The sequence below is a fragment of the Lacerta agilis genome, chromosome 13 (assembly GCF_009819535.1).
Source record: "Lacerta agilis isolate rLacAgi1 chromosome 13, rLacAgi1.pri, whole genome shotgun sequence".
In the NCBI taxonomy this organism is placed as follows: Eukaryota; Metazoa; Chordata; class Lepidosauria; order Squamata; family Lacertidae; genus Lacerta; species Lacerta agilis.
The window spans coordinates 20,010,397-20,025,408 of record NC_046324.1 but is presented as its reverse complement, the minus strand read 5'-3'; the positions used below and the strand labels follow the sequence as shown (position 1 = coordinate 20,025,408).

The window sequence follows — 15,012 nt, the reverse complement described above, 5'->3', positions numbered from 1 at the left end:
GTGGGGTGGGGGAGATTATATTATTGTTCATGCTGAAGTAGCAGGAACATACATCAGAAGCAAAAAAATAAAAGGGCTTTGAAGTGGTGTGTGGATTGGGGACAAAGTGTTTCAGAAGTTTCCTTTTTTTAATGCTTGGTATCCTTTAGACAGAGCACCACATCAAGTGAAGTGGCTGGTCAGTGCTTTGCATGTCTGTGGGGGGGGGGTAGAGGGCTCTAATTCTACAATCCCAGCTTGAGAGCTGCTTCACATGATACCTGTGGAAGCAACACGTTTTTTGAAACTTCTAACTGCAGGGAGCGACTGTAGGCCAGCAGATCCCTGTGGCATGTTTACATAACCAAGCATGTTTTGTGACGCATATTTGAGTATGTACATGCTACATCTTTAGGGCCAAACTAGATATGGTGTTGAACGTGTCCTTGCATTTTGATGTGTACACGTTTTAAAGCATTCAAATTGGTAGAGGTAGGATTTAAAACCCCTCTCTCCTTTGCAGTTCTTGACTCTTCCAAAGCTGCTGTTTGCATTAGGAGAAGAGCTCCCATTGATATTTATTATTATTATTTATTAAATTTGCATACCACCCTTCATCCGAAGAGCCCAGGGTAGTTCACAACAGAAAAATACAAAATGAGAATACAAAATCTATAATAAAGCAAAAACAGGTGCACTTAAAGTTTACCGGTAATTTACTGTTGCATTTGGCTTGGTTTTAATGAGCATACATTAGCCGTGCATGCCAAAGTAATGCATGCAGAAGCTGAACTACCCCCCCTCCCCCAAAAAGCCCCTTAACCTATTATAGGAGAAAGTAAAGGCAGCTTAGCAGCCAGCGCCCATAGATTGTCTTTTGCAACCACTGGGCAGGACTTCAGATTGCAAGTATTATTGTAGAGCTGTTGAACCTTTGGAAAAGTAATTTGTATTGTAGCCTGGGTAGGACTTGTGGCCTGTGGGCCAGTTCATGCCCAGTGTTGCCCTCTTGGGAACTGTTTGCAGAGCTCATAGGCTGGTGGTGGGTACCCAGATGCCACATATGAGAGCCTGGCCCCTTCAACTAAGTGGGTTGTATACAACTAAGGTCTGCTGATGGTAGACCCATTGCAATGTATTGACCTAAGCTAGTTATAATAATATTAATAACTGAGTAGGAACAACATTGGATAACAACCCAATATGTTTCACATCCTGACAATTGCCTTTGCTACCTAGAAATCAGGATTTAAAACAACCTAAACTCTCTCTAACTTTTGGCAAAATATCAGTAAAACTAAGCAAGAGCCAAGAGTCAAATGGAAGCTCTCAATTTATTTTTTCTGTAATATATCTTCAAGTGGCTGCCTCAGTTATTTATTTTTAAAGATGAGCATGGTATGGGCAAAACTATTCCCTGTATAACTCATTTCACTTATAATTCTTCCTCACCTTATGTAAAAACTGTACAAACTGGTGGTGGATTATGTGCTTTATAGCTGGCTCTGATTTAGTTTTCATTAAGGGTTCTGTAAAAGCATAAGCTTCTAGGATCCCTCTCTCTCTCTTAAAAGCGTTTTGAGGAACTAATGCACACTAGGTACCAGTACTTCTGTCTTGATAGGGTAGAGCAGAAAACGTCCCAGTGGTCTGTCAGCTTCCTCCCCCCTCCCCTCCTGAATCACACTTAACACAGAAACCACACCACTGCTTCATAGATCCTTTTGATGCTTCGAAATGGTATGATTCTCCTGCACTATTTATGCACCTACATGAACTTTGCTGTACATTTGAATGGGAGTTCTTCATTTCACATTTACTGTCTGATTTCTTGTGTGCCTTAATGAGATGGCTTTGCTGACTGTATCCCAATAGTCTCTTATTCCTATGCAGGTTTGTAACGAGTTACATCAACTCCACCACCACCCCCTTTTAAAGATATAGTTTGGGCTTTGTACTTGAATCAAGCCAGCCAATTTCTTTCTTTCTTTCTTAAAGAAATAATAATAATCAGTTCTTAGAGTCAAGACTGTTAACTCTCAGCTAATCTCCTTGTTCCAGGATCAGGTCCTATCCATTGTCTCCTGCAAAAGAGCTTTACATCATGAAAACAAAACATGCTGACTTTTTTATATAATTAACACTAATCATGTAACTCTAGATGTTTTGAAAGTCTTACATATTGGTCCTAGAGATAAAGATAGTTGCAGCAGGGCAGAGGATTGCGTGTGTGTGCAGCTCTGTCCTGTACTTTGGCATGGGAGTGAGTCAGTGTTTCTATGCTGTCATTTGCTATTCCTTCGTACCAAATATTAGATTTTTGCACTGAAGTACCTGGCCCCATAATGGCCCCAAATGCCTTTAGGGTGGTACATTGATGAGCCCCCTCCCCAGTCCCACCGCGCTACTCCATTGAATAAAAACCTTAATATTGCAAGGCACAAAGTTAAAAGTCACTTCCCCCCCCCCACTGGTGAAATGTTTTGCACTGGTAAAATGTTGTTGCACAAGAGAATTCGTAAGCAGGTTGCTAGTAATTTGGTTGTGCAATGGATTGCAATATCTGTTGCACAAGAAGTTTCTGCTAGCGCAACTGCTGCATCAAATTCTACCTGCTAGCACTAGAAACTTTGTGCTAGTGGACAGAGCATTGGCTACAGCCCCAAGCGTTGTAGCTAATATGGTAGCAGAGGCTTTTGAGGGCCCCACTTTGGCCAGAATCCTCAAACAAGCTCCAGTTTCTGAGCAGAAGTACCTCATGCTTCATAGAAAACCATTTTTGAAATATGAAGGGATTTAGGCTATATCATTGCAGGGCAGAGGTTGGCGATACAGAAGAGGATGCTATTTAAACCTGCTGAAAAATCATACTGGGCGCCTGCAGGTCCTTTGCTATGCCCAAAGTAGCTTTACATCTCTCAGTCCCCTTAAGCCCAAGGTTTATAGGGCAACCGTTTGAAGCCATTCCAGATGCGAAAGGAAATACATGGTGTGGTTTCTGTGTCAGTGCTGCTGTAGAAGCAGGGGAATTGTTGCTTGGAAGAGCTCCTGTGCCACACTCCCCATTTGGGGGAAACTGCCACGCCGGGCCTGTTAGCTTTTCAAATGCAGGGTGCTTTGGGCCGGGGAGTGCTTTCAAAGAAGTGACAATCTCAACCTCTGTCCTTAACAGGTTCTGAGGTGCTACTGGCTCTTTAAGAGGGCTGTCCCACAGGTCTCGCTAAGATTTGGCTTTTGCAAATTCAACAGCAGCTTGTACAATGAAGCTATTCAAAGACACGCACCCCTTTTATTTTTAGAACCACGGAATATTGTGACAGTAAAAATAAATAAAGTGTAAATAGAATCAATGGCATTTTAATTGAAGGTTGCAATTGGATTAAATCTTGTGCAAATCCAGATTGCTAGAATTGGGGTCAAATGTTGCATATGGTGGACATAGCAATACTGACTTGACTTGGCATGTTCGTACCTGGTATCTCTTTTTTTTTTAAAAAAAGAAGAAGAAGTAAGGCATGTTGGAAATGCTTTAGCCTTTAAACTATAAAGGACACTAATGCATTGACAAGTCTACTGTGCGCACAAGAAATATATAGTAAATAAGGAACATAAATGACTCCTGCCAAATCAACCATGGGAAGAAGTTTAAAATTTAGAATGTGAAAAGACTTTTAAAAAAAAATATTGGAAAATTTCCTCACTTTGCTGTGCAAGAAAACACTGCTTTGCTATATTTAAAAAGAAAAGCTTTTTTTAAAATAAGAAAAAATATATGTATTTGGTAAATGTTTGTAGTCAACAGTTCACAGACGAAGCTGTTTGCGGTTAAAGCCGTCTGGCGGCACAAGCTGGACTTTGTTGCCATCTTTGAGACGAATCTTTAAGAAAAAAGAATTAAGTTAATCTTTTTCCCTGAATGTGGTGTTTTTTTCTTCATTATACAATAAATATTCTAGTGAACCTTTTATCAAATGGTTAAGAAAATGCTAGAAGTTGTTGTAAAATATTTGTATCTTGCATTCACTAAAGTAAAAATACTGGCTTTTACTGTGTATATCGGACTCTCTCTCATATTTAAACTGAAGCTCTCAAATCTTTTTTCCTCTGTCAGCACCTAAACTTGGATTTGGTCCTGCTTCCTTGCTTGTAAAGATCCAGGCTTGCAGGTACAAATGAAGCACTTGCATATATTTGAAGGTGTATCCCACCCTACATTCCAATTGTGAGCCAGGTAAAACAAGATGGAATAAAAAGTGTTTCCTTCTGGCTTAAACTTCGCTGTTTAAAGAGGAGTGGCCCTCCAGATGTTGTTGTACTGTAGTTTCCATCATCCCCTAACCATTGGCCATGCTGGCTGGGACTGATGGGATTTGGTGTTCCAACATCTGGAGCTCCTTCGATTCTCTGCGTCTTTCACCTTTTTTTTCTTCAAATGCATGACTAGCTTTTAATCCTGGTCTTCCAACATTTGTTTCCAAGGTTCATACTTATCCCCATTTTCTCTTTCTGCCCAGCTGACTAGATTAAAATAAATAAATAAATCAGTTGCTTGTGCAGTGAATTTTGGCTGCTACCCACCCTGGTTTGCTTTTAAGTAGTTGTATAGAAGAGGGAGTTTTTTTTACAAAGGCAAGCAGTCTTCCTTGTGTTGTCACTCAATTTCCCCTCAACTTTTTATTAAACCTTTTAACATGTTATGCAGACATGGTGTGGCCTACTTGAATGATCTAAAAATAAGCCTGCTTTTATCTGGAACATGTGGTAGGCTACACCTGCATGAACTAATAGACACACCCTTCCTGTGTCCATTTGTTCATCATTGCCTCTGTTATTCAGTAGGTGGCGAAAGATGCTTTCTGCTGGCCTAGTTTTAAACTTCACCACTGAAAATGACTTGGGTTTCTTTGGACTGAATACCTTTTTAGAAAAGCTGATTCTTGCTCTCACCTTCACCTACGTGTTAGCTTTGCTTCCTGGCATGAAGAGCAGGCTGGATTTATTAGTGACTCCAGAAAATTTGTTGAGTTCCTTGGGCTAAAAATACTTGAGAGTGTAGCTACAGATGCTTAAAATCAATTCACTGTTGTTTTTCTTAGCTCTGTATGTTGACTTTCTTTTTTGCCACCTAAACCTGATTTTTCTGCAACTTTGTGTTAACTAATAAACTTCTAAGATCCCGAACAGAGCTGGAACAAAACACTTAACATTATTTACAAGATTTGTGGCCCCTGTGAGTAGGAAACAATGAAGCATCAGGCATAACTTTTCCATTAGGAAGTATCCTCCACTTTGGTATGCTAAATGTTCTTTCAAAAAACTAAACAAAAACCAAACCCAAGTTCTCTGCCAGAGACCATAAACTTTTAAATCCAATTGCACTAACTTTGAACATAGTATTTAAGAACATTAGGATGCTGGACTAGATGGGCTTCTTTTCTCACAATGACCAAGCAGGTGCCTATGGTAAACCCATAAGCAGGACCCGAATGCAACCCCCCCCTCCCCACTTGAAATCCCCACCCACTGGTATTCAGAAGCTGATGGGAATTGTAGCCCAACAACATATGGAGGGTAACACATTGGCTATTCCTGTCTTAGGCTATGGTCAGTGGTCACTTGATGGGCTGAGCAATGTCTGGTTTTCGACATCGTGATATAAACATTGCGATACTCCTGTCTGAAATAAGGCGGAACTACGGTATGTAGAGGCGAATGGGGAAATTTCTAGGCAGCTACTACTACAGTATTTAGGATACTGATACATTTTTACTTACCTTTAACATATTGTTACAGCTGTTATTTTATAGTACAGAGCAACATGGGTGGCAGGAATCATGTGAGCAGTGATGACGGGATTACGGTTTCCCCACATCTTGTTTTTTTACATAGCACACACATCATGATATCACCATGCTGACTGTTATAAAACTGTTACCACAATGTGGACTTCAAACTGATTTTGGACGGTGTATTTTTACATCACCCAGCCCTAATGGGCACTGTACCCCAAACAGCTGGAGGGCATGACCACTGCTACCCTCTGCTCTAGACTGGCATAAGGATGCCTCTCAAATATTCTCTTATAGTTATATAAGTATATGTGTACTCTCGCCTTAAATTTCTGTGCTAAAGTAATCTGGATTCTCCACCAAGAAAATCTGAATTATGTGGCCTGCATACATTATGCAAACTTTTAAATGTTTATTTTTGCTAGTGATGGGAAGGGCAAGGACACTGAAGCCTAAACCACTAGATATGTCCCCCACTTAATTTTCAATGTCTGAGGGTGTACAATTTTTTTTTATATATGCTGTAAGCCACCCAGAGTGGCTGGGGAAAACCCAGCCAGATGGACAGGGTATTATTATTATTAATAATAAATTATTGCCATAAAGACTAGAAGCTTTTTAAAATGAAAGCTGAGATTGTCAGGAACCTGATTTCTGCAGCCATTAGTGTATTCTCTCTTTTTTTTCTGTACGGAGCTGTTCCGAGTCCAGACTCTATTGCTGAACCCCTTAAAAAAAATTGCAAGACAGAGAAGCTTGGTGAGTCATGCCTGATCCTTGGCCGGGATTGACATGTGTCTAGCCAACATGAGAAACTCCATGCAAGTATTTTTAAAGGTCACTGCTCTGGATTTCCTATCTTTAAAGTCTTGTTTGTTTTTCTTTATAGCTATTCGATTGATATCACAGAATAAAAAGGGGGCTTCTTGCAGAGTTTTCTGAACACAGTCCTCACCTTCCGCTCTGCCATACTGTTCTGGACCAAATTCCTCTTTGTTGTAAATGCATTGTCAGGTTTGCTATGAGAGAGGTGGAATGGAAATTAATACTTTGTGCTCTGGCCCGAACATTTAGGGAGTGTCGTGTTTTGCTGTCTGAAAGATCTGCAGCTGAAACAGATTTAGCCTGTTTTCCATTACGATGAGCTTTTGCCAGTTTCCATGGGCATGGAGTTAAGACTTTGGGAGTGATTAAAGTGTGTGTGTGCATGTGCCTCTTGCCCAACTCCCAAATTAATGCTTTATGGAGAGAAGTAAAGAAAGCCTAGATGGTGATAGCTTTTGCTGGTCTGAAGAGGCCCTGATCAGCCACAGGAACAGGCAGGTAACCATTTTGGGCTACAATGCTGTTTGCTCAGTTATAGTGATTCAAAGCATCTATAAAACTGCTTTTCAGGGGAGAGCTCTCCCAGTGCATCATGTACAGAAAGAAGAACACAATATACAGTGGATAGGAGGGGAGGGGAGAGAGAGAACAGTTCCAATGTGAGAGCCATTTTGAATCGCTTTAGGGATAGCCAACATGATGTCCTTCCATCTCTTGTTGGGACTACAACTCCGATCAGTCTCGGCTAGGACAGCCAGTTGTTGGGATGATGGGAATTGAGTCCAGCAAGGCAGTGGGCCACTTGCTCTTTCTTAGCTAGTCACTGCCTCTCAGCCTAACCTACCTCCCATTCTTGGTGTGAGGATGAAGTGGAAAGGAGGGTCACTTTAATGCCACCCTGAGCTCCTTGGAGAAAAGGTGATGTTTAAATCTAACAATAAATAAACAAGCTGCTAGAGGGCACCACATTGGTTATGGCCACACCTGCTAGTTTGGGAAAGGCAGCCTTGAAGAAATAGATTTTCTTTTCTGCCTTTCGTGTTTGCCATCTTACCAGAAGGACCTCTGGGAGCAATGGGCAGAAACATATGGCTGAAGGCGCTGAAGTCAAACTTGCAAATGGAGCCAATGTGAAAATGGGAGGAGTCTCCCCATCTGTATTCAGGAGGGAGGAGATTCCCTTCCACTGATGTTTAGAACCACCAGTCAAGGCTTGGGGTCTTAGCCCTGGTGCTTGCTAGGAGAAAAATGGGGCAGGAGTGCCCACATACGACTCTTTGCCTGCCTTGTATACCCCACCTTTCCTCCAAAGAGCTCTCAAGGTGGCCTATATTATCTTCCTCCCTGTTTTACTCTCATAGCAAGCCTTTTACGTAGGGTAGGCTCAGGCTGAGAGGCAGTGGCTGGCCCAAGGTCACCCAGGGAACTTCGTGGCCGAGTGAGGATTTCAACCCTGGTCTGCCAGGTCCTAGTCCAACATGCTAACCACTCCAATCCACTGGCTCTCCCCCTTAACCTTTGCATCAGTCTTAAAAGGAACAGCCATCATTTAGTTCAGCAGTGGCTACAATAGCCTCGTCAGAGAGGGCACAGTGCATCAGACGATTGGTCCATCTTGTTCAGTGCTATTCACAGATTGGCTGTGGTTCTTCAGGCAAATTTTCCCAGCCCTACCTAGAGACTGAACCAGGCACCTTCTTCAGGCAAAGCAGATGCTCTTTACTGCTGAGCTACAGCCCTTCCCTAAGCAGTGACAGTGGAGAGTGTGTGGTACGGGGAGAAGACAGGATGAAGATCACCAGCAACACCACCCTGAGCTCATTAGAAAAAGAGGAAGCGATGCAAGTAAAATAGAAATCTTAAACCTTGTATCTCCCACGTATTTGTATATGTGTAAACCAAGCTTGAGATGACGACTAGGTTCTTCTCTTCTTTTTTAGCAGAAAAGTATATGCAAAGAAAGCTTTTATTGTATGCAAAGGAAGACTGGAGTTGCTCCTGCCATTTTAAGACAAGACAATTTTAATAAACTGGCAGTTAATTTAAATATATATCTATATCTATATAGCCCAGGTAATAGGCTATGCCTGTTTCCTCAGAAAGACCAAACCTCAGTCTTGAAAGAGGCAGCGAGCATAAAATGAGATTTGCCCCCAATAACACAAGAAAGGGGGGGATATGATCACATCTCCACCTTAAAGTGCTGTCATACCGCTTTAACAAGCCTCCAAAGCATCCTGGGAGCTGTAGTTTTGTTAAGGATGATGAGAGTTGTTAGGAGACTCCTCCCCCAATTCCCCTCACAGAGCTACCATTCTCAGGCTGGCTTCACAATCAATGGCTCTTCCCAGTGAACTCTCAGAATTGTAGCTCTATGAAGGGAACTGTAGCTCTATGAAGGGAATCGTGGTGGTCTAACAACTCTCAGCACCCATAACAAACTACAGCTCACAGGATGCCTTGGGGGAAGCCCCGACTGTAGAATGTAAGGTGCAAATGTGGCCAATTTTTTTAAAGCAAAAAGGGTGCACAGGGGAGGAGTGCAGAACCTTCTCCCTAAGTGCCATTTCCCCAGCTGAGCCTGCTTCTGATATCTGGCTGAAGACTGATACTGGGGGGCCCACAACCTACAAGAGGGTTCGGGTTCTGCACCCTCACTTGCCATCCCACCATTCCCTTTGTGACTGACCAGCCACTGTCCATGTCTTGCTCTGTCCTGGTCTTCCTTGATCTCATTTCTAAGTTGAGCTCCTATCAACTTAAGAAGCAACTGATCTGTTGTTGGCTCATCCCAGAACATTATTTCAAAAGCAAAGAGACTTTCCTCCACTTTTTGAGGGGTGAGGTAACAGACAGGGTCATCCCCCTGATGGAAGGAAGTCTCCTCTGTGGGTTTGGATAGTGGGCAGAGGTTCTTTAAGCACACGGAGGACGGGTGTCCCCCTCACTGACCCGTCAGTGTTGTTCACAGGAAGAGTTGTGTTGGAGGTAGTAGTCACTTCGAGCTGCTGGGTTTTAAAATAGACAATATAAAACACTGGAAAAATTATTCCTACGAGGAGCATAATGAAAACTGCATTCCACCACTGGATCCCACAGTCTGCTCCAGCACTGATTTCCTTCCTCCCTGAAGGTGACCAGTTTGGTGTTTCGGTGCAATAGTCTGTGCTTGGGGAGATGTCCAGCAGAGTTGCTTTCTCAATATCCTGGTCGATCCCTCTGAAATACTGATCGATTTGCTCAGTGTCTTCGGAGCTGACGTCTCCCTCTTTGGACCCAGACAGTTCAGCAGGCAACAACAGACCAGCTCTCTGGGCAGGCAGCAAAGCTTCCTGGGTCTCTGTTAACATGCCGTTGACCTTGACTGGAATCCTGATGGATTTTAGTGCATACAAGTCTTGCTCCTGGATGAAGTTGTTGACCCGCTTGATATCTGCAACCTAAGAGAATTCAGAAGGGGGAGATGGGGTGGGAAGTCAGTTATCGAGCTCTTTTTTCATTGTATATAAACAGCTCCTAATGCAAACATTTACTTCATTAATCGCTTCCAAGAGGACACCCCAAAGCAATGTGCAATTTAACAGTAAATGCATATATCAGTGTTGGCCAAACTTGGGTCTCTAGCTGTTTTGGAACTACAATTCCCGTAATCCCTGACCACTGGTCCCGTTAGCTAGGGATGATGGGAGTTGTAGTCCAAAAACAGCTGGAGACCCAAGTTTGGCCCACACTGGCATATATGAAACAGTTTCATATATAAAAAACAACTGCGTATATAGAAACAATTTTTAAAACACCTACATCGCAGAAAGCAGTTTAAGACAACAGCAGTACACACACAAAATCAGTTCAGATCCAATGCAGTGACCAGCTGGGATAATAATCTCCATTTAGAACAGGTGTGGGGAATGTTTGGCCCACCAGGTGTTGCTGAACTACAATTCCCATCAGCCCCTGCAAGCATGGCCAATGGACAGAGATGTTCAGAGCTGAGCAGTTTCTGGAGGGCCAAAGTTTTCCCACACCTCATTTAGGAGCATTGTTGAAAGAGGAACCTTTTCAGTGTGATATGGCAAAATGGGAGGGATGTAGCCTTGAGTTCCTTGAGGCTGGGCAAATGGTCAGATTCGCTAAAAGGCAGCATCCGATGCTGCTGGTGGGACAGGGAGCAAACATCCTCTCCTGCAAACCCAAGTAAATTGGAAGCTGCTGTCTGCCAAGTCAGACCATTGGTACATCTGGCTCAGAACTGGCCACACTGCTTGGCTGCAGCTCCACAAGCCTACCTGGAAATGCTGGGGATTGAACCTGAGGCTTTCTGTATGAAAATCAGGTGTTCGGCCACTGAGTTACTCTTTCCCCAAGTACACAGAATTCAGCAATCCATAACTGGCCACCTTTTCCAGCTGACACTCCTGTTCCAACTTCAAAGATGTTTCACCCAGCTATTTTTACTGGTTGAGTTACAACAGCTAAACATTTCATTGGGTGAGTTACAACAGCTAAACAGTTGTTACTCCTCTGCCACCCAAACAACAAAATGATTGGAACGCAAGCCTGGAAACTCCCAGCTTGACTTGGTTGTCAAAGGCTGCCCTTGGGTGGGAGATGCCTTCCCCCATCTTGCCTGTCAATGGAACAGAACAGAGTGCTCTTCCTTAGCCTTGCAAGGCTCTGAGCCAGAAAAGTAAAAAAACAAAAACCCACCACGGACGTAATCAATCGCTTCCAAGGAAGCTGCTTCTTACTTTGCATCCATATTGCAGTGCCAATTTGTTCAGATTGTCGTCTTTGCTAACTTGGCGTTCCAGCAGAACCACATCCCCAACTTTCTCGGCGGCAGCGTTGCGCCTCCGTTGCTCCTTCCCTCTCACTCGCAATTCCATGACGTCGAGTTCATCCTCTGACGTGGAGTCATCTGAATCCGACGGCCTGCTTCTGAACAGGTAAACTTGGCTGCTTGAGAACTTTCGGGTTCTGGCAGCAGCCTGGAAGGGCTGAGTCGGTGCCTCACTCAGCCTCATGCTTTACAAAAACCTCTGCAATACAACACAAAGCATTTGGATTTTTTTTAAATGATCATAAAATGAACAATATACCTTAACAACAGTTGGGAGCCTGGGATGCCACAGATGAAGCTTAGCTCAGCAGCCATGGCAGAAGGGTTCAGATTACTCATCATGCTAAGCAAGCTCTAGGACAGACTCAGGCCATGCCCATCCTTTAGATTTTGCTGTGACTCATACTCTGACAACCTCCTTTCTTTTTATCATCTTTAATACTGAAACCTCAAAAAGCACTTTCCCCTTTGGCTATTTCTGTGCTTCCTGCATTGCATACAGGGTTATGAGAAAGGATGGAGTAATCAACCTATGTCTGGTCTATTCCATTTCAATTCTGCATTTACCCTGTACAGATCCACAAATCTGCTGCATCTGCCTTTTACTCTAAGGTCCCAGGATGGGTAACAACAATTAACAGTTTGTTAAAAAACAGTTTAAAACAACTTACAGACGTAAGGTGGGTGCTAAAAATATACACCTCAAGTGTCCAATGCCAGAGTAAAGAGCTGTGTCTTCAGCATTTGTCAAATCGGTATAATGAAGGTGTCAGATGCACCACTGGGGGTGGGGGAAAGGAGTTTCACAACTGCCACAGGCAGTTCCCTTCCCCAGCTATCCCTCCCTGAGTTTCTGAGAACATAGAATGATGAACATTGAAACAGCCTTCTACAATTGGCCTGTATAGCTTAGTACTGTCTACAGCAGGCATAGACAATGTGCTGCCCTCCAGACCTTGTTGGACTCCAATTCCAACTGGTCCCTGCCACCATGGGCAACGGGGAAGATGTGGGTTGTAATCCAGCAACATCTGGAAGACACCATATTGGCTACCCCTGGTCTGCAGCAGCTGACAACAGCACTCCACCATTTCAAACAGGAGGACAACGGGGATTGAACCTGGGTCCTTTGGCTTTATCGCTGAGCCTGTCCCCAAAGCAAAGGTTGAATATACCTTCCAGGTGCTCAAAGGTCCCAGTGACAAGGCTAAAGATCTTTTGAAAACTCACACGCCCCGTTTCAGAACTCTCTATGCCCCAGAACAGCCTGACTTGCTTCGATGACTTGTCCACTGGCAGGAGTTGTGTCGGGGAAGGCTCAGAGTGGCCCCTTCAAGCAAAATCACGTTGGACCTTCAGTTATCCCATAAATCATCATGACCGGGCCATAGACACTGCCCCCACCCAGTAGTCTTTTTTCCTTCAAGTCCAAGGATGGAAAATCAGAGCCACATGTTCAGGTTATCTTATTCCCAGGTATTTGATGTAATCCTTGGGGGAAATTAAGAGCTACGGCTGTTCTTACTTATTAGAACAGATAAGAAGGGCCCTGCTGCCAAATCAAGCCAAAGATTCTGTTTCCAACAGAGAAGACAGCCAGATGCTGCCTCAAACAGGCTGTCAAGTAGCATGAAAGCACCCTCACATCAGCATAAGATTTCCTTCCCAGGCCCCTCAAGGCCTTCTCCTCTGTACAGCAGGAGAATTATGCCAGATAGGGGACATCACTGTTCAACTTTCTGTTGTTTTGGCAGCGTATCATATTTGTGCCCTAACCCACCTGATTATCATCTCCCAAATCAACTACTGTATTCTGAACTTAAAAATGGAAAGCATAATGCTGGTGGTCAACAAAAGAGGATCAAAGACTCTCTCAAGGCAAATCTAAAAAAAAAAAAATGTAGTATAAACACCGACAACTGGGAAACACTGGCCTGCAAACGCTCCAATTGGAGAACAGCCTTTACCAAAGGTGTCAGGCGTTTTGCAGACGCTCGAACTCAAGACGAAAGGGAGAAGCGCACTAAGAGGAAGGCACGCTTGGCAAACACTCGCCATGATCAACTCCCACCTGGAAACTTGTGCCCCCACTGTGGAAGGACGTGGATCCAGAATTGACCTCCACAGTGTCTTACGGACTCACTTTTACTAGACTATGAGTAATCATAGCAGAAGGAGGAGGAGGAAGGTGTTGCTTTAACAAAAACATTGCCCTAAAATGGGGGGGGGGACACCAATTAAAGCTACCTGCATTCCCCATTACCCTCCAACCAGATCAAAAGAAGTATCCTAGCAGAAAATAGTTGTGCAATCGTGTAATTTTGGACTCTGGACTCAATTTGGCACACAAACAGCCTTTAGATGGCAATGTTTGAAGTAAGCTGGCCCTGCCCTCTTTGTGAGCCCTCATGCTCTTTTTGCTGAGTCTCTGCTTGAAAGGCCCACTCTGAGGGCACCACAATCAATAGCAGCTCCACACATTAGGCAGTAAACAGCCTGAATAAATGTGGACTGTATTATACAGACTCCAGGTTGTGCTTAAAAGCAAAACCACACACCCCTTCAATTAGTTGACTAGCACAAAAGGGCAACAGGTTCCCCCTCCCCACAACCTACTGGGCTAGTTTACTAGATGCACAAAGCTTTAGTTAGCATCCTAAACTATGACACACACACATCCTCCACCCCGGAAGTCTTTAGTGCTGCAGTCCTGAGCCTCAGTCATCATCTGCCTCATTCTGCGTAAGGGGTAGAGGAGTCCTACCTGCACACCTCAAAGAAAGCCGTACAAGTAAAAAAGAAAAACCACTCTCTTCACATCAACACACCCCTGGCTCCCTTTCTAAGCCCCTGGAGCAAAGACCAAGATTCCTACACAGCATTTGTTTATTGCAATGGAAATTTGTGTGTGTGTGTGTGTGTGTGTGTAAATGCCCAGGCAAATTCTCTTCTCTGCCCACACTCCCAAGCAATAAAAAGGAAACACTTGCAGCGTGATCCTGGCCAGATCTACTCAAGAGTAGAGTCTTAGTGAATTAATGAGGCTTACTCCCAAGGAAAGTGGGTTTTTAGTATTGCAAGCCAAACACCTCCAAAAGCAAAGCCTCCATTGAATGGTCTACTCAGAGGCAAGTACCACTCAATTAAATGGAGCTTACTGCCAGGAAAGTGTGGAGCCCCCCAGTTGAAGGGGAACACAGAACTCCCAGGTTAAAGGGTGTCCCTTCCAGATCAGCTGCTCCTGCCCCTGAACGAGGCTCCTGATCTAATACTCCCCATCCCCGCCAACCACCATTCAGCCGTACCTGCTTTTATTTGCTGGCGACCTGGTTCCCAGCTGCCCCTCTTCCTTCCTTCCTTCTCGCCCCAGCTGCCTGGCCTCACCCGAATTTGTTGTGGGTTCCCTCTTCGGCCGGATAGTTCGGAATGGCCGAGGAAAGGCGGGCGAGAGCAGCGTCGCAGCCAATCGCCTGCTAGAACGGACATGGCTCGCGCTTGGTGGGCGGAGGCGGGCGTAGAGCAGTTCCTTTAAGTCAAGTTCGGCGTAGAGGTCAGCGCAGGAACGTGCCTCAGGAGTGA

At 44.1% G+C, this 15,012-nt stretch overlaps 1 protein-coding gene across 1 annotated transcript; it reads right to left on the bottom strand.

Annotated features, from left to right (window-relative positions):
* Positions 1-8,601: 8,601 nt before the first annotated feature.
* On the bottom strand, positions 8,602-14,922 carry LYSMD4 (LysM domain containing 4). The gene is made up of 3 exons (XM_033167729.1): positions 14,739-14,922; positions 11,342-11,632; positions 8,602-10,033 (listed from the first exon to the last, which is right to left on the bottom strand). Exons 2-3 carry the CDS (start codon positions 11,615-11,617, stop codon positions 9,452-9,454), a joined length of 858 nt encoding a protein of 285 aa, XP_033023620.1. The 5' UTR covers positions 11,618-11,632; positions 14,739-14,922; the 3' UTR covers positions 8,602-9,451.
* Between the last annotated feature and the right edge of the window lie 90 nt (positions 14,923-15,012).